This window comes from Lolium rigidum, chromosome 7 (assembly GCF_022539505.1).
Source record: "Lolium rigidum isolate FL_2022 chromosome 7, APGP_CSIRO_Lrig_0.1, whole genome shotgun sequence".
Lineage (NCBI taxonomy): Eukaryota > Viridiplantae > Streptophyta > Magnoliopsida > Poales > Poaceae > Lolium > Lolium rigidum.
The window spans coordinates 12,612,014-12,629,883 of record NC_061514.1 but is presented as its reverse complement, the minus strand read 5'-3'; the positions used below and the strand labels follow the sequence as shown (position 1 = coordinate 12,629,883).

Here is a 17,870-nt window from a genome sequence, read left to right as displayed (position 1 = left end):
ATTCTTTGCAAGTCCTCGGCACAGCCTAGCAAGGTGGATTAATCTTTTTCATTGCATGCTGTTTCTAGAGTTTATTTACACTTGGTACAATGCTTTTACCAGTTCATGTGTATCTCTTATGTTTTTATTTGTGATGTCCATCCTACACTCTAAATATTCCTTGTCATACTTTCCAAAATAAGTGCAATTTGTATCATATAACTTGAATTCATAGGAAACATCTATACGCCGTAGAATTTTCATATATTCTTGTATTGTGTGTACGGTGATAGTTAGAAATGTTTCTTTCTACAAATTTATTTTGCCACTGTGTTGTCACTTGATTAATTCGCTATTCTAGACATTCTAGATTTATTTTGAACCGAAGAGTGTTGACCATTTCCTGAGTGCCAACATTCAGCTTAGAAATGACAAGAGAAGCTCCGCAAGTAATCTGAGGGAGCGGATGAAAACAAAAGAACAAAACGTTACTGAACAATTGGTATTTTTTATACCTGGTGAATGCTACAGCTCCATCTGATTCTGCCATTCCCGCCATTGGCAATAATGAAATTGATGGTATTGCAGTGTCTTCAAATAATCACTGACGTGCTCTCTACGCTTCAGTATTTGGAGTATTGTTTTTTTTATTCCATTTGTTTTTGAAGAATGATCTTATCATAGTAGAATGGTCATCTCATGGTTGTGTGTATGCTCTAATTGTGGAATGCAGTGAATTCAGAAACAGAAGCATATGAGAATGTGGAAACTGGCTTATTGCAAGCAACGTGGAAATGCCCCTAAAATCACAATGTCACCGGGTAATTTTTATTCTGCATCTCTTCATGACCTTGAATATCACCTTTAGCAACAAGTTTTGTGTAAGATTGGCTTGCCTCATGATTTTTATTTACTGATAAATCATACATTTTCATCGATATTACTATATTTTCCACGCTCTATAAGGAACTTATATCTTTAATGCTTTCTTAGGCTGGACACGATGAAATAATGACGATGGATCTGAGCCTTCTCCCTCCTGTAACTGCCGCTGGTACTGGAGGTGCTTTACGCTTTGCTTACCTTCGTTTCTCCATATATATTGCGGCTTGCCTTCCTTTGCTGCCTCTCCACTCCCCTTCTGTGAAAGCCATGGGCACAGCCGCTGCCTCTGATCCCGTCGGCAAGATGCAAGGCAGCGATTTCCTCTACTTGCCGTGGATCTTCAAGGGTGACCGCAAATTGATAGAGATGCTACGGGACCCCAACACGTCTGCGGCTGTTTGACGACTTGGTCGACCACCAGCGCCTCACTTCCTGTGGGCACCGATCTTCGCCTCACCATGATGCTCGGCAACTACGACCATGTCTCCTCCAATCGTTTTGGTGGTTGAGAAATGAACCAATGCTGGTGAGCTCCTCTGCAACGCCTCCACATTTGTATTTTTGCAACTCCCTTGCTATTATAAAAACAGTGAACAAACAGAGATCCTTTACTTTTCGCCAGTATTGATTTGCATATATTTTACTGCCCAGCTTATTCTTCCTGTAACACTGACATCGGTAGGTATTGATTTGCTTACTAATCCAGTTTTACTGACCAAGTTCATGCCTTAATAAAACAGGTTATGCAACAGAGGTGGCAGTCAGGTTTGACGTCAGATACAATGCTACACATGTTGTTGTTTGCACGCGCACATGTACACACACATTCTTATTTCAATTTATCAAATGGCATATGTACTGTTTGTACAGATCCGACAAAGGCTAATGGATTATTTAATTTTAGCTGCTTCAAGGTATTCTTGATTGTGGGACTTTTTGAGAAACTTGGATAGTTTGTAATTTGCACGAAAACTGAATTTTGTATGATTCTAAGAGCACTCTTTCATAGATTAATGTTTAAAATATGTTGTATTTGTACCTAAGGATCGAGAAACTGATTTTAATATGATGTTAATAATATTTTTTTAGTGGATAATGAAAAAAAATGACCTAAGGATTGAGAAACTGAATTTAGGTAGTGCTTCGCAGACCATTACTTGAACAAAATATGCAAAACTAAACATGAGACAATTTACAAGCAATCACAACTATTTTAAAATACTACCCAGGAAGTATGCCCTTGTTCTACTGATGCCCTAAGGCACGCCCTGTTCTTCCTACAACCGTAAGGTTCACTACTTCAAATGAACATAAAATTGTTATTACGTTATTAGGGATGGGTGCCGCAACGCGCGCCATCGTGCTCTAGTCATTGTGTATTACATCACCTGTATGAAAAGACAGTATGCGCATCAGTTGGTACAAAATTTATCTGAAAGATTGAGAACAATATTTTGATTATATAATAGTAGATGGATGAATTGTATATCAAATATTACTACATCAGTTGGTATAAAATTAAAAGATTGACATTGTTAGGGCGCACGAGTCTTATTCATCGTAATGGAGCCAGTACAAAATTTAGAAAGACTAGTAGATGACATACAGTTTGAAAAGAAAGACAAGTTCTGCCAAAATCAAATTGCCCACTTCAGTAAAAATGGCTCCACGTCAAAGTAACCCACATCCATTCGAACCAAAAGCGAGTGAACTAGTCTGGAATTCACTTTCGGACCACTATTTTTCCACCGTGCGATGATGACAGAGATGTAGCGGCCGCTCGACTGGAATTTCGATGAATAGTCGGGGTCACTCTCATTCGTAGATCGCCGTAGCTGACTCGGACGGAGGACGGGAACTGCCAGTTTATATATAACTGGCGACGAAAGTCAAGTGCGTGCCTGGCGAAGTACCACAGGTCGCTGTACTTCGTACTACGTTGGCCTTGAAATGGTCAGCACCAAGAAATGGTAAAGCCGGCGCGTCTCCTTGTAAGTTTGGAAAGGAACGTGTTGAACAAGACCAAGGCAGTTCAGTTTTGACTCTGCGCTTCAGACAAGCCACTAATCACTTTGGAAAGCGAAACGCCTGGGACTGCAGACCAAAGCTAAGCCTTAATCGTCAGTTTTGCAAGTGTATTGACGTTAATAAAGGACGCATCCAAAGAGGCCAGGACATGGCCTTCCTTCTCTTTCGTCCAGAGCGGACATGGATTCCACATTTATAAAGTTCAGAAAGGACATGAGATTCGGTATATCCAATGTCTGAAACAACGGAATCCCGGTATCTTACTTGAATGGAAGGACACCTTCTACAAGCCGTCTGTACAACGTACACCACAGATTTTTTGATTGGTGACAACGGAATGTGGAAAGCCAAGGTTGGACGGCACCGAAAGACAAAATCTGTGAAATAAATAAGAGAAGGTATCTACAAAGTTCTTCAACGATCTTCAGGTAGCAGGTCAAACTTAGAAACGTAAAAGGCAGTAGTACCCCAATTCCACAGTCATATATCAGTCGACACATTGATGAGCACGACAGTGTCTCAAGAATACCTAGGATCATCTAAATTCATGGATAACAAATACAACTTGATTACGGCTGCATTAGCTGGTTTGACATAGTGGGTAACTGGTAGCAGCCCAAACTGAACACCACTAGCTTTCCTTATCCTGAGATGCTTTCAGGCGACCCTTGATCCACGCCTGAAGAGAGGTTAGCTCTTCCGTCGCAATCGAGTGGCCCAGATCTGGATATGCCTGATAGATGTGCATGAGAAGTTGAAGAGCTCAGAGCTAACACATATATCAAAAGGGTTGTACGAAGAAACATGAAACTGAACCTCGTTTGAAGAGAGAGGAAAGAGAACTTGCAGAATATTACCTTGAACTCACAACTCATACCAGCACTTTGCAGAAATGGAGGGCCAGCTTGACCAGCTTCAAATGATACCACTCTGTCAGCCACTCCATGTGACCACAGAATAGGTGTCTGAAAAGTTCAGGGAATAAATTTCAGCCGAACAAAACGAATGGTCTTGTAAATATTTCAAATTCACTTCTAAACTCCTACCCATGTATTGAAAGGTTCATCTAACACTCTTCGAAGTTTACTAAATTTTTAGGCAAGTGCGTCCTTCAATCCATCAAGCTAATTGCATTAAGCATGTTTAAAAACGACTGAAATCTCCTTGTTTTTCGTCCATACGTTCTTGTTCAGAAAAGTCAATGCTACATGATATCAGCACAAAGACTTAGTACTGCTCGATGTAATAGGTTAAATCAGACATCATATCACCCACATGTTTCTAAAATTGCTGATGGCACCCTTCAAGGTATAGGGTTACTTATCAATTTTGTGTACAATAACATCCTAGTTGAGTGTTAAAAATACAAAATTAGAGGTATGATTTATTATCCCATAGACTTCTTCCTAAAATAGCCAATTTGCCCTGCCATACTTTCTAGGTTCTAAGGGGGGCAACCTTAACTTCTTCCTCCTAAATGTGATAATTTATATTTAAGGTTGGATCATAGTAGGGACACTGCAACATTTCACCTTTAAGAGGCAACACTGGATATTAAGTTTCAAGCAGCTACTAGGAAACACCTGAAGTTCATGTAGAGTGATTGTCAATTGGGAATATTCAGATCAGTACATTATTGTTATCCGATACATGAAGTGCCAAAAAAATACCTTCATAATTCAGTTGTTGAGTATGCTCATGTTGATCAAGAATAAGTGGAATAACTACATGGTTTTGTACCAGGTGTATACACAATGCAACAAAAAATGAAAAATCATTAGACGATGGATCCTAGGTACGGCCATACCAGTGTAGACCGAATTCTAGCATTGTTCAGATGCATAAGAAAAAATATTTTCACTCAAAGGGCGATGACAAGGCAGGACATAAACATCACCAACCACATCTCTTGTCAACTAGTCGTTCAATTTTAAGCAACCTATAGTATAAATCCGAGTTTCCTCAAACGTTGTGATCATACGCTAAACTAAGCAGAATGCATCAACGGATGACACTGTCACATACCTTCCTTGCTTCAGCAGAAACTCTCTCAATCAGAGACGAACCAAAAGGCACCCAGCCACTGAACACCGCACCACCACCTAGCTTCTTCGGATAGAGCAAAACACTTGCTAAAGTTAAAGCACCTGCAGTCCGGCACACGATGGCGATACTTATATGGAGTAGTTCAGAGCACAAAACTTTGCCCTCATGGTAAACATCCAGCAGAGTGCACCATTCCTACCTCCTTGACTGAACCCACAGACGAATATGTTGTCGGGATGAATGCCAGCAGCTACCTCCCTGTCGATCATGGCGTGCACATTCTCCACAGCCTTCAGAACGCCACTCTCGTCTTGTGGCGAACCCTGCTCGTTACAGATTCGGGTCAGATGAATGTCTAACAATGTCTCGGCTGCTTATAAAAGTGTGGGTGAGTGAATGAGTGAGTGAACTCACAGGGCTCATGGGTAGCTCGTGGATATCGAACCAAGAGGGCATCACAGCGCCATCTGCAAGATGAAAAAGAATCTTCAGTTCGTCTAAAAAAAAGAATCTTCGAAATTAGGTGATGTTAAGTTGAAATTCGATGACCCCCGCAAAAAAGTAAAAGTTGAAATTCGATGAGGTTGTAATGGTGGGAGAGACGAGGAATAGCCGGATGCGTACGGTTGCAGGAGACGGGGGCGTTGGGGGCTGAGGGGAACGCCCACTTGGTGAGGCGGAACTCCGGCGCGGTGAAGAAGGTGCGGATGGGCTCGTTGGCGGGGCCGGAGTCGCCGAGGCCGTGCAGCCACAGCACGAAGCTCCGGTTGCGGGCCGCCATGGTTCCGGGATTCAACAGGTCGGGGAGGCGGGACGGCTGCGCGCGGCGGCGGAGGGAGGCGGCGAGGAGGGAGGCCGCGGCGATGGCGGCGGCGAGGGAGAAGAGGAAGCGGATGAGGCTACTCATGGGTCATGGGCCGGGCCGGGCCGGGCCGAAGTAGCTTGGTTAGCCTTAGCCCTACTGCTAGCGTGCTCGTTTGCTTGACATTCAGAAGAAGAAATGTACACGATTACAGAGTGTCATCAGTTACAGATTGCTATGTACGATTACAGAAATTAGTTACTACTTGATTGACTTGGAAATCATGATAGGTGAGCCACTACCATGTGTGTCAAATACTCACTTGTCAGCCACATGCGACAGTTAATCGAAGCATCAATGATTGACAGAGCAAAGTCATACATACGGACACACTAATTGAGAGCAAACTGTAAGTCAACTAGTAGCAGTATAATAAACCTTTCATTGGATCACGTTCCAGAGCATATTCGTGTGACAAGATGAATTAAAATTCAGCCATTCAGGTCACTCAAGTGGTAATGTACCACCTACTACAGTAGCTAGTAGAAATCTTTGTTGTCAAGATGTCGACGATGGTGTTGCAGCTTTAGTTCCTTGAGAGATCCCTAGACCGTCCAGTACCCATTGTCCAAAATATTGGAGCTCTTCATCCACCAGTGAGTATCCAAGAGTATGATAAGCCCGATAGCATGTTCAGGAAACAATATATTCAGAGGAAGTTTAAACTCGAAGCTCCAATCTGGGAATTCGTACTGAAGTTCATCTGTCATGGCTTCGAGTATGTTTCTGCACCACCTTGAATTCACAGGCCATGCCAAGCTCTTGGAGGAAAGCACAACCGGCATGCCCGGCTTCGAAGAGTACCAGCCCGTCCGCCATCCCATGGAACCACAATACTGGCGTCTGCAGGTTTCCAAGAATTCAGGGTTGAGATTAGAGCCAGCACATTTGCAAGAGGACTGGGCTATGGCATAGATTCAGTCAAACTATGGTTTCTCGGCTCTTGTTACCATTTTGGCTTCAGGTGGCACCCTCTCGGCAAATGATTCGCTTAAAGGAATTGAACCACTAAAAACAGCACACCCACCTGGAGTTTTGGGGTAGAGAGGAACACTTGCTATCGCTAGAGCAACTGCAATAAGGAATCGAAAATTGCAATTCGGTCAGTACTACCTTGCTGCAATAAGGAAATAAAAACCACAATTCAATCGATAGTATCTTAAGACCAGAAATGATAGATGCACAGTTCAGTGCTTCACCTCCTTGGCTTAATCCACAAACGAAGATGTTTGTAGGACTCTCCCCGCGGCCACTTCTTTGTTATCGTTTCGTGCACATGGTCAACGGCTTTAAGGACCCCCTTTTCATCTCTAACTGTGGTCTAACAAAGTTGTAACAATGAGCAGAATAAGTAAATGATATTGTAGCAGAAGTACTGTAAATGGTTAGAGAGTTAGCGTCTAATACAAGGATGCAGAAGTACAAGAACTTTAGAACGACAATCCACTATATTCAGTATATCCATGCTCAGGTACTTTGCTGTAGTCCTTGAGTGGTCGCAAGGATACTAAAAGGGTTAATCTGGTGCAAGAGGTTTGTACACGATTACAGAGTAGTATCAAGGACAATTTGATCTGTATACGATTGCAAAAATTAGTGACCTGATTGACTTGGGAAACATATTACAAGATCCACTACCATATGGGACCAAGATCCATTTGACAGCCACATGTGAAAGTTAATTGAAGCATCAACCAAGTCACCTGGCACGTAAGGCCATGTACAATGCAAGGTGCTTAAGAAAATTTGTTAAGCACCGGTGGTTATTGGTATAGAAGAGGTGCCTAGTTAGGTATCTGTCTAGTATAAATAAGCACCCGTGCTTAATTAAAAACTGGTTCATTTTTGTAAGCATTTCCTTAAGCATCTTGCATTGTACATGCCCTAATTAAGTCAACTAGCAGTACCATAATCTTTTCACTGGATCACGTTCCAAAACATTCATGTGGAAATACAAACCAAGATTCAGGTCACAGATGTACTCGTAAATGTACCACCTAGAAACGGTATCAATAAATCTGAGAAGTAGCTAGTGAAAATCTTTGTGGTCAAGATGACAATGCTGATCTTGCAACTTCAGTTCCTTGAGAGATCCCTAGACAATCCAGTACTTCAAGATCGGAGTACTGGTAGTATCAAAACACAAATAGCTCTCTTCTAGAAAAAAAAGGATAAATTGCTCTGTAGGATTGCAACAAATAGTAACCTGATTGACTTGGGAAACATGATAGATGATCAACTAGCATGTGGGCCCAAGATCCACTTGTCAGCCACCTGTGGCAGTTAATCGAAGCATCATTGATTGACAGAGAAAGTCACCCGGGTGTCAACTAGAAGTATCATGAACCTTTTGTTGGATCACATTCCAAATCTTCGTGTGACTAGATAAACCGAGGTTCAGGTCACTGATATAGTAATGTACCAACTAGAAATGGTACCCATAAATTTGAAGATCAGTTGATAGAAATTTCAGTGGTCAAGATGACGACGATGGTCCTGCAGCTTCAGTTCGTTGAGAGATCCCTAGACGCTCCAGTACCCATTGTCGAAAATACTGAAGCTCTTGATCCACCAACGAGTGTCCAAGACCTGGATAAGCCTGACAATGTTCAGGAAACAATATAGTCAGAGAAATGCCTGGCTCGAATCTTGAAATTCTTTTTGAATCATAGTTTCAAGTATGATTCTATACCACCTTGAATATGCAGGCCATGCCAAGCTTTTGGAGAAATGCGCACCCGGCTTGCCCCGCTTCAAACAGTACTAACCCGTCCGCCATCCCATGGAACCATAATACTGGAGTCTGCAGGTTTTTCAAGAATTCAGGTTTGGCATTAGAGACAGCACACTTGCAGGAGGATTTAGGTATGATTTTTTTTTCAGTTTAACGACCGTTGCGGGGCTGGGCTGTTGGTGACCTTTCTAGCTTCAGGTGGCACCCTCTCGGCGAATGATTTGCTTAGAGGAACTGAACCACTGAAAACAGCACAGCCGCCTAAAGTTTTGGGGTACAGCATTACACTTGCTACGGCTAGAGCACCTGTGAAAAGGGGAACAAATAGAAATCACAATCCTCTCAGTACTGTCCTGAATCAGAAATGGTAGATGCAGGTTTCAGTGATTCACCTCCTTGGCTTAGTCCACAAACGAAAATGTCTGCAGGACTCGTCCCGGCGGCCACTTCCTTGTCTAACATTTCGTGCACATGCTCAACAGCTTTAAGGACTCCCTTTTCATCTCTAACAGTGGTCTAACAAAGTTGTAAAAATGAGCAAACTAAATAACGATGTAATAGCAGTACTGTAACTGGTTCGAGACTTAGGGTCGAATACAGAGGTACTAGAGCATTAGAACAATAATCCACTATATTCAGTATATCGAGGCCTAGGCTCAGTTTCTTTGCTGTTGAAACTTGTACACTGATGTCCTTGAGTGGCCACGAGGGTTCTGAAAGGGTTAATCTGATGCAAGATGTTTGTTCTGTATTTTGGAACCTTTAAATTGATGAGAAAATGATATCATATTGTTAAAAATGAGCCGCGGAACATATACGAAACCTGAAATTCTTATTTATCATGCTCAGAACGAGTAGCATTTCCAGTTTACTGGACACGAGGCAATATGAGTATGTGACAATGAGAGACAATGTGTGAATCATTCTTGATTTCTGACGCAGGCATAGCAGCCTAGGCAAGCAATACTAGCTGACGTTTTAGCAGTAACGCAAGTTGCTGTTGAGCAACAGATTTAGGCTTAGCCACAGTAGAAGTAAATAGCGGAATATATAGCGAGAGGTAATTGCTGGGGTATTTGCCAAGGAAATTACCGCGGTTATAGGGGTTCCCGGGATGCCGAACCAAGCATTGATCATGATCTCACAACCTACATACAAGAACATCGCAACTGAAGTTGATCGAGCAGAGGAATGGGCGAGACAGGATCGATTACAGGTGAATCGTCAACAACGTTCGGTCACTCGCACGTACCGTAGCAGGTGATGGGGGTGGTGGGGGCGGTGGGGAAGCACAGGCGGAGGGCTGGGGTGGCGGAGAAGTAGGGGGCGACCTGGGCGCGGCTCCGCTCGCCCGTCTCGCCGGACCCGTGCAGCCACAGCACGAATCCGCCCGCCGCCGCCGCCGGGGAGGGATGAGCCATCCGGAAAGCGCGAGGTTGCTGATTGGCGTGGTGGTTTATGCTGGTCAAACGTGGGATGGCCAAAGGTTGGCGGGATCTCATCTTACTAATATGCACAATTTTTCCAATTGATCTAGTCTAATCTAAGAGACTAAGACTAATCACCACTTTTCGCAAAAAAAAAAAAGACTAATCACCACTACTATTTTACATTACATATGCTGTATTTTACATCACCTGTTTTTACACTTCTTTGCTGTTTTTTTTTTACATTACCTGTTTCTGATGATTTAAAATACACCATCCCTCCTGAAACTGCTCCAGCAGGTGATATATTTACATCGCCGTCTAGGTGATGTACTCCGTCCATTTTAAAATACAAGGCCACTATCAATATTACATTTTCCATCTATATAAAGCTAGTAACACTAAACGAGAGAAATTGATTAGATTTCTAACTCGGAGGATGTGTCATTAATATGAATTATGCATGCAACCGTAGGACCTCCTCTGAGCTCTCGACGCTGCATGTATGGCGACTGGCGATATGCCGATTTAGATCTCTCCACCACGTCTTCCACCCAAATCCTTCGATCTCAGCTACCTTCTCCATCGATCTCTCATCCACCACTCTCTCTCTACCATCTATTCCACCTTCTTTTTAGATCTCCACTGCTTTCTGTGATGGAAGAAATACGGAAAGGGACACAAAGGAAGAAAGCGTTCATGGAGAATGAGCAAATACAATCAGAACTCCCAGATCTAGCGCTTACTTTGCAGGCTATGAGCCTCACAAAGCCAGGACTATGCAGAGTCCACAACGATCAGCTGATGCAACAAGAGGATCTGGATTTCTCATTCTGTCTCATTATGAAAGTGGCCTGCACAGGAGGAACGCCAAGGAGCATATCTCAGCAAGCTGTCAAGCAATCTATGAGCAGGGCATGGAGAGATAAGTTCTACGCCATATCTCAGGTATCTAATACTGTATTCATAGCACACTTTAGATCCCAAGAGGACATGGTTTCAGTTTTCAGCAGACAGCCATGAAAAATGGGTTCAGACAATCTTCTCATTGATTGGTTTGATCCCAATGATGGTGCAAACTCTAGCAGTGATTACAAGTTTTTGTTCATTTTTGTCACAATAAGAGCCTACGGAATACCTACAAATAGAAGGTCCATTAGTCTGCTTGCTGACATACTGAATCAAGTGGGATAAGTATCGGAATTTCACATCTTGCAGGAAGCCAATTTGTTTGCAAAACATGACTACATCTGGGGTACAGCGAGACTGGAGGTAAACAAGCCTGTAAAAGATAGGGCAATTGTATCTTATGCTGATAATTCTACTGGCTTAGCATATTTACATTATGAGAAGATAGGAAGGATTTGCCTATTCTGTGGTATCATGTTTCATAGTATGCAGAACTGTACCACTAGAAGCAATCTGATTTCTGACAGAGACACGAATAGGCAACCAACTTCAGATATTCCAATTCAAAGATTTGGAGCTTGGGTGATAGACGAAAATCTTATTCCTGCTCAAGGTCTTGAGAATGCTAGAATGGTTAGTGCAGGCAACAATCAAAGATGAAATGCAATTCTTAGCAGGCTACAACGCATGTTTGCTGAAGATCCAAAGGGAAAAGGGAAATTTCAGAGCCAGCATCATCAAATTGGATGAATAGGATGTATGTTGCAGGGGAAGGGCATTTTGCTCCAAGGACAGAGTTAGTCAATATGGGTCAAGCCGACTATACTTTCGGGAACAATCCACACAATGCTCATGCAGACAGAGAGCAAGAGAAACTAATGGCAAGTGCAATACATGTTGGACACATAGACAGGCCCCAGTTTCAATTACAAAGGATAAGTCAGGATTTTACCACTACTGTCAAAAGCGTTGAAGCACCTACTACTGAAGTTCAAGAATTTACAGCTCCACAGCAAAATATCGCTACAGTGCAAGTTACAGCGAGTGGGAGCCAACAACTCAAAATAGCAGAAGACAGTACAGAAAAGATATCAGTTACAGGCATGCCACATTCTAGTGCAAATATGACTCCTACCATCACAACGCCTATGCCAGAAAACAGGGTATCTTCACTTCCTCTGCAGAAACCCCCTCCAAAACGCCAGGCTCAGTCCCCAAATCCAAATCCACCGCCGCTAGCAAAGCGAGCGACACCACCAGCAGCTGCAGAAGATGATGGTACCCACCGCCACCAGCAACTACCACAGCAGGGCCCCCCCAGCCACTGAGACTCATTCTCAGACCCAATCCATCTACGCGCCGTCACTCCACACCAAATCCCCCCCACCTGGCCAGGCGCGGGTCAATGCTGGCGCACCTCGCGGTCTGGATGCCGCTGATCGAGCAGCTTTCACTGGAGGGGGAGAGCTTGGAGAGGGAGGAAGAGGGAAACCGAAACAGGGAGGAGCAGCATACCCATCAACTGGTGATGGAACTTCCCCGGCGATTCCTGACGGACCTACTCCTAGAGCCGATCTCACCACAATAGGGATAAGGCCTCGCCGTCGGCCTACTGGATGGGACATTCCAGATCCATCAGAGGTTGGAAATCAACTCGCATCTGTACAAGGGATTACTAGGTATCAGTATGGAGCTGCAACTTGGAGGCGTTCTATAGACACCAATCAGATGGATCAAGGTGGGCCTCATCGTAGAGGTAGGCGTAGCAATCTGGAGTACCTGGATTATCCCTATCCTCACTCCTACCGCAGATCACCTGCAAGGTCATATTCTGCCACTCCATCACCACCAAACCATGATCCATGGACGCTCAGACCGCTTTCACCAGCTTCCTCAGTGGGCACACAGGACTCGAGGCATGGAGTGTTCTCGCCTCCTCAAGTGGTCCGCGACGACTACATGAATCAGAATTCTCCTCTTGGCAATAGTGGTACAAGAAACCAGAGGGAATGTGGCAATGAAATTCAATCTAGTGCCCCTGATGAAGGTAATCTTCAACCACATCCAGAGAGTATGAAGCAAACTGAGGGAGCACGAGCAATGGAACTTGATGTTGGGCATATGGTGCCATGCCCTGAGGCGCCACGGGCGCCATGAAGGCCCTCGGATGGAACTGCGGATGCATGGGCAAGAGCCTCAACAGTGAGAAAATGATGCATCTTGCCAGGATGATACACTTTGCAAAACCTCAGGTAATTTTTATCTCTGAAATTAAATCCTCCAAAGTCAAATCTTCTGATCTTAATGATAGGTTTAACATGAACAATAGCCTTGTAGTGCCCTCTCGAAGACGCTCGGGTGGGCTTTGGTTGATGTGGAGTGATGATCTTCAACTTAATGTACATACCTCTAATTTCCATGTCATCCTAGCCACGGCTACGCATACTGCTAGTAGTATTAAGTTTGGTTTAGTCTGTATTTATGGTGATCCTTATCACAGTAAAACTAGTGATGTATGGGAGGAAACTACTGCTTTTGTGTATGATAATCACAACCTTCCGATATTATGTATGGGAGACTTAAATTATCTTTTGTATGATATGGACAAGAGCTCTTCTAATATAAATCGTAGTCGTATGTATGCTTTTCGTGCTCTTGTAAAAAATTGTGGTCTCTTTGATTTGGGCTACAGTGGACCTGCTTACACATGGACTAACAGAAGATTTGCTTCTAAACCTGTGTTTGAAAGATTAGATCGTTGCTTAGTTAATGCTGAATGATGTGATGCTTATCCTATATCTAATGTTTATAACATGCCTATTGTTCACACCCTTAGTGATCACGCTGCTATTCTTCTCTCTACGGATGACCCTATACGAAAAATCAAGCGAACTTTTAAATTTGAAAATTGGTGGCTCAAGGAAAGCGACTTCCAAAGTTGTGCCAAAGGAGATTGGCTCTTAACTGCTAACAAACCTTTTTCCACTAGAACCAAACACCTTGCAGGAACTCTAAAGACATGGTGCAAGAAAAAGAAGCCGCTTAATCTGGAGATTGATGACCTCGAGGAGCAAATGAAACAAATTCAGATGAGGCCGATTCATCAGCAGGACCAAGCCCTACAAATGACTTTGGCTAATAGGTATGAACAATCTTTGACCAAGCTTACAGACTTCTACATGCAAAGAGCTAAGAAACATTGGGCAAAAAATGGAGATAGAAACACCTCCTTCTTCCATAGGGCGGTCATTAAAAGGAAAAGGAGAAACACAATTGTCTTTGTTAAAGATGAAAATGATGTCGTTCATTTTATGCCTGACAAAATAAGCAACACTTTTGTGAGTTATTTCAAATCAATATTCGCTTCTACAAATACTAACAATGGCAGGCCTTTTATTGGGACAAACTCCCACAAGATACCCAAGACTACACTTATAGCTTACCAGATGAACAAGAAGTCTGGGAAACAATCAAGGAAATGAAAAGAAATGCATCACCAGGTCCAGATGGATTTAATGTTGAATTCTACATAGCAACTTGGGATTGGATTGGTAAAGATGTGATTCAACTGGTAAGGAACTTCTTCAAACAGGTATCAGGCCTTCTCACATTAATGAAACACATATTGCTCTTATTCCAAAAAAAAACTGGTTCCTTTAGTTCCAGCCGATTACAGACCTATCAGTTTGTGTAATGTTATCTACAAAATTATTGCCAAATGTCTTGCCAATAGACTTAAGCCTCACCTGCCGGATTATATTCATCCCTCTCAACAAGCTTTTATTGAAGGTAGAAGGATTAGCAACAATATTATTATTGCTCAAGAAATAGCTCACTCTTTTTTTTCTTTAGGCTCTTGGAAAAACAAATCCTTCATGTTAAAAATTGACTTGGCTAAGGCGTTTGATAGATTGGAATGGGATTTCATTGTCTCCGCGCTTGCACGTAAAGAGCTACATGGCCATTTCATTAATTTAATTCACGCCTGTGTTTCTTCGCCAACATTCTCTGTTGTCATTAAGGGTCAGCCGTTTGCCAAGTTCAAAGGGAACAGAGGCATTCGACAAGGATGCCCTTTGTCCCCGTACTTATTTGTGCTTGCCATAAATGATCTTTCTATTGCTTTACAACTGTCTATGTCTCAGAATAACCTTGCAGGTGTAATGCTTGGACCAAACAGCCCTGCCATACACTCGCTTCTATTTGCAGATGATCTACTCATATGTGGAGAAGCTACATCTCAAGAAGCAACGCGAATGAAAAGCATCTTGCAAGATTTTTGTAGACGATCAGGGCAAACTCCAAACTGGAGTAAGTCAGGTATAATTTTTAGCAGACATGTCGATCAACCTGCAGCTCAAGCTATTACCAATATTTTTCGTGTTCCCAAAATGGATAATAATTTCATTCACCATGGACACCCTCTTATTCTGCCAGCTAATGATAGAGCTTCAGCTTACAACTTTGTGCTAGACAAATTCAAATCCAAACTTAGTACTTATAAGGCAGACAAACTATCACATGCCGCCAGACTTGAACTAATCAAATCTGTTTTTTGCTTCCATCCCAGTTTATTACATGTCAAATATTCTCTTCTCCAAAAAATTCATTTCTAAGCTCAGAGCTATTATTAGAACCTTCTGGTGGACAGGAGTTAGAGAAGAACCAAATGCAAAATCCCTCTGTCTCAGAGCTTGGAGAGACATTTGCACACCAAAAAATGAAGGTGGTCTTGGTATCAGGAATCTCCAAGCTATGAATCAAGCTCTCATCCTTATGAATTCATGGAGAATTGCTGATTAGCCGAACAACTTTCTACACTTGGTTCTCAAATCCAAATATTTCCCTGATACATCCATTTGGCGTCCAAATTCAAATGCCCCAAAATCAGCTTTCTGGGCGTCCATTCTCAAAATTCTTCCCATCCTCATAGCCCATTCCTTCTATCAAATTACTCAAGGAAATATGTCAGTCTGGAGCACACACCTTGGTTTTCTGGTTGGAACCATATTTATGATGCCTTAATAATACAACCGGAGGGATTCTCTTACCCAGCTCAAGCGAAGGACCTTTGGAAGCCAAATCAGCATGCTTGGGATGAGCAGCTTATTAACACTCTTTTCCAGGAACCAATTGCAGCTGAAATAAAAAGAGCTATTATTATTCAGGCACCGCAGGAAGATATTCTTTGTTGGAAACTAACTCCTAATGGTAAATGCAACACTAAAAGTGCCTATAGAGCTTGTCTCACTAACTTGCAGGAAAATGGCGAACCAAGTCCGAGAGAGGTTGGTCAAACAACATTGCAATTGCTGAAGAAAATATGGTGCAACAAACAAGTAACACCGAGGGTACAGACCTTCGGTTGGCGACTGCTGCGTAAAGCGATTCCCACTGGGATGCGAGCAGGTAGGTGCTCAAACATATTAGTAAACTTTGCTCGAGATGTCACCTTGAAGAATCAGATTTACATTTATTCTTTACCTGCAACTTTGCAAGAGAGGCTTGGTTTACTCATCCTTGGTATATCAGAATAGATCATTTGATTCTCAATACTAATTCCCTTACTGATGTCATCCTTAGATTGTTAAACATTAATCATCCACATGCAAATCTTTCAAATGTCTTAACTTTCATGTGGTGCTTATGGAAAGCCAGAAATGAAAACTTATTTAATAGAAAACAAATTTACCCAACTCAGATCCATCATATGGCACAATCTATTATGCAAAATCTAGAGATGTCTGATGAGTTGCGGGAAGACAAAGATAGAGAACAGGATGGTAGCACAAAGTACCAAAGTGCAACTCACTTGAAGATGCAACGGCCTAGGAACCACCACCTCCAACAAGATTCTTATATCCAAGATTTTGCTATTACTTCTCCTTTGCAGGGTACCACAATCAAAACAGCTCTTCAACTACGTGGACACAAGATTTTCTCTGATGCATCTTGGAAAAACAACAATACTTCAGAAAATACAGGTGCACGCGCGGGAATTGGACTCTTTCTTCAACTCCAAACGACTCAGGCCAACTGCAAAGTTAGGATCTAGGCATCAACAAATCATATTTTCTCGCCACTGCAAGCGGAAGCTTTGGCTCTGGTTTTTGCAGCAAAGATTGCGAACTCACTGGAACTTCAAGGAGTAACATTTCTGACGGACAAACTCACTCTTGCAAAGGCTGCAGCAGCAAGATCCATCGCTCACGAGCAGGTTCCGTGGCATATCAGGAATGTCATAGCCTCTTTCAATCAGGTCACCACTCATCTTCAAGCGGCCATATACCACATCAACAGGAATCTCAATGGAGAGGCAAACGAATGTGCACACAAAGCTCTAGAAAATACAGATTCTGAGCCTATCTTTAGATGCAAATGTTCAGCTCATTGCAATAGCCCATGTCCTATTTACACTTCTTTACAGTCTATGAACATGACATGCTATGTACTGCACTCTGTAATTTGTGATTGAGCTGAAATGAAATTGGCGCCCCAAGCGCCTCACCTTGTTCAAAAAAATAATGCAACCATAGAGAAGGAGGCACCACATGCAATACATTTAATTAACACGAACACAAAAAAATATTTTTACATAATTAGTTGTCCCATTCATTAATTGGCTTTGTTTTCTTGGTACCCGAAATATGAGTTTGTGGCTTATATACAAAAACAGAGGGAGCATATTTCAGATTTGCAAACATATGGACGAATCTCATATCAAAATGATTTGAAACACAAATAAAAATCCAAACAATACTGAATAGTACATTATACAAGTAGTTCATCATTATTACATGAATAACTCTTCATCAAATTGCACACAAATCAACTCACATACATGCATAGTTTATCACAAACACTTGAAGTTCATCCACAAACACACGTAGTTCATCACATAATTTAACGACGTCCACCACTCCGTTGTTGCCCCTACCATCATGTCCACCAGTCTTCCATTAGATCGTCCATTGACCGGGCCACCATGTTTCAGGCGCTT

The 17,870-nt window shown here is 42.5% G+C and overlaps 2 protein-coding genes, 1 long non-coding RNA gene and 1 pseudogene across 3 annotated transcripts; 1 reads left to right on the top strand and 3 right to left on the bottom strand.

The window, feature by feature from the left end:
• The first annotated feature begins 235 nt into the window (after positions 1-235).
• LOC124677733 lies at positions 236-1,777 on the top strand. Its single transcript, XR_006994217.1, has 3 exons — positions 236-800; positions 973-1,390; positions 1,605-1,777. It is a non-coding gene; the product is annotated as an uncharacterized LOC124677733 (long non-coding RNA).
• A 1,475-nt stretch (positions 1,778-3,252) lies between these two features.
• LOC124675921 (probable carboxylesterase Os04g0669500) lies at positions 3,253-5,845 on the bottom strand. The gene is made up of 6 exons (XM_047212000.1): positions 5,563-5,845; positions 5,353-5,405; positions 5,138-5,261; positions 4,918-5,039; positions 3,750-3,857; positions 3,253-3,625 (listed from the first exon to the last, which is right to left on the bottom strand). Exons 1-6 carry the CDS (start codon positions 5,843-5,845, stop codon positions 3,524-3,526), a joined length of 792 nt encoding a protein of 263 aa, XP_047067956.1. The 3' UTR covers positions 3,253-3,523.
• Positions 5,846-6,298: 453 nt separating this feature from the next.
• LOC124670909 lies at positions 6,299-7,265 on the bottom strand (annotated as a pseudogene).
• A 931-nt stretch (positions 7,266-8,196) lies between these two features.
• Positions 8,197-9,955, bottom strand: LOC124670908 (probable carboxylesterase Os04g0669600). Its single transcript, XM_047207371.1, has 6 exons — positions 9,787-9,955; positions 9,627-9,682; positions 8,927-9,050; positions 8,719-8,840; positions 8,496-8,603; positions 8,197-8,399 (listed from the first exon to the last, which is right to left on the bottom strand). Exons 1-6 carry the CDS (start codon positions 9,953-9,955, stop codon positions 8,277-8,279), a joined length of 702 nt encoding a protein of 233 aa, XP_047063327.1. The 3' UTR covers positions 8,197-8,276.
• Between the last annotated feature and the right edge of the window lie 7,915 nt (positions 9,956-17,870).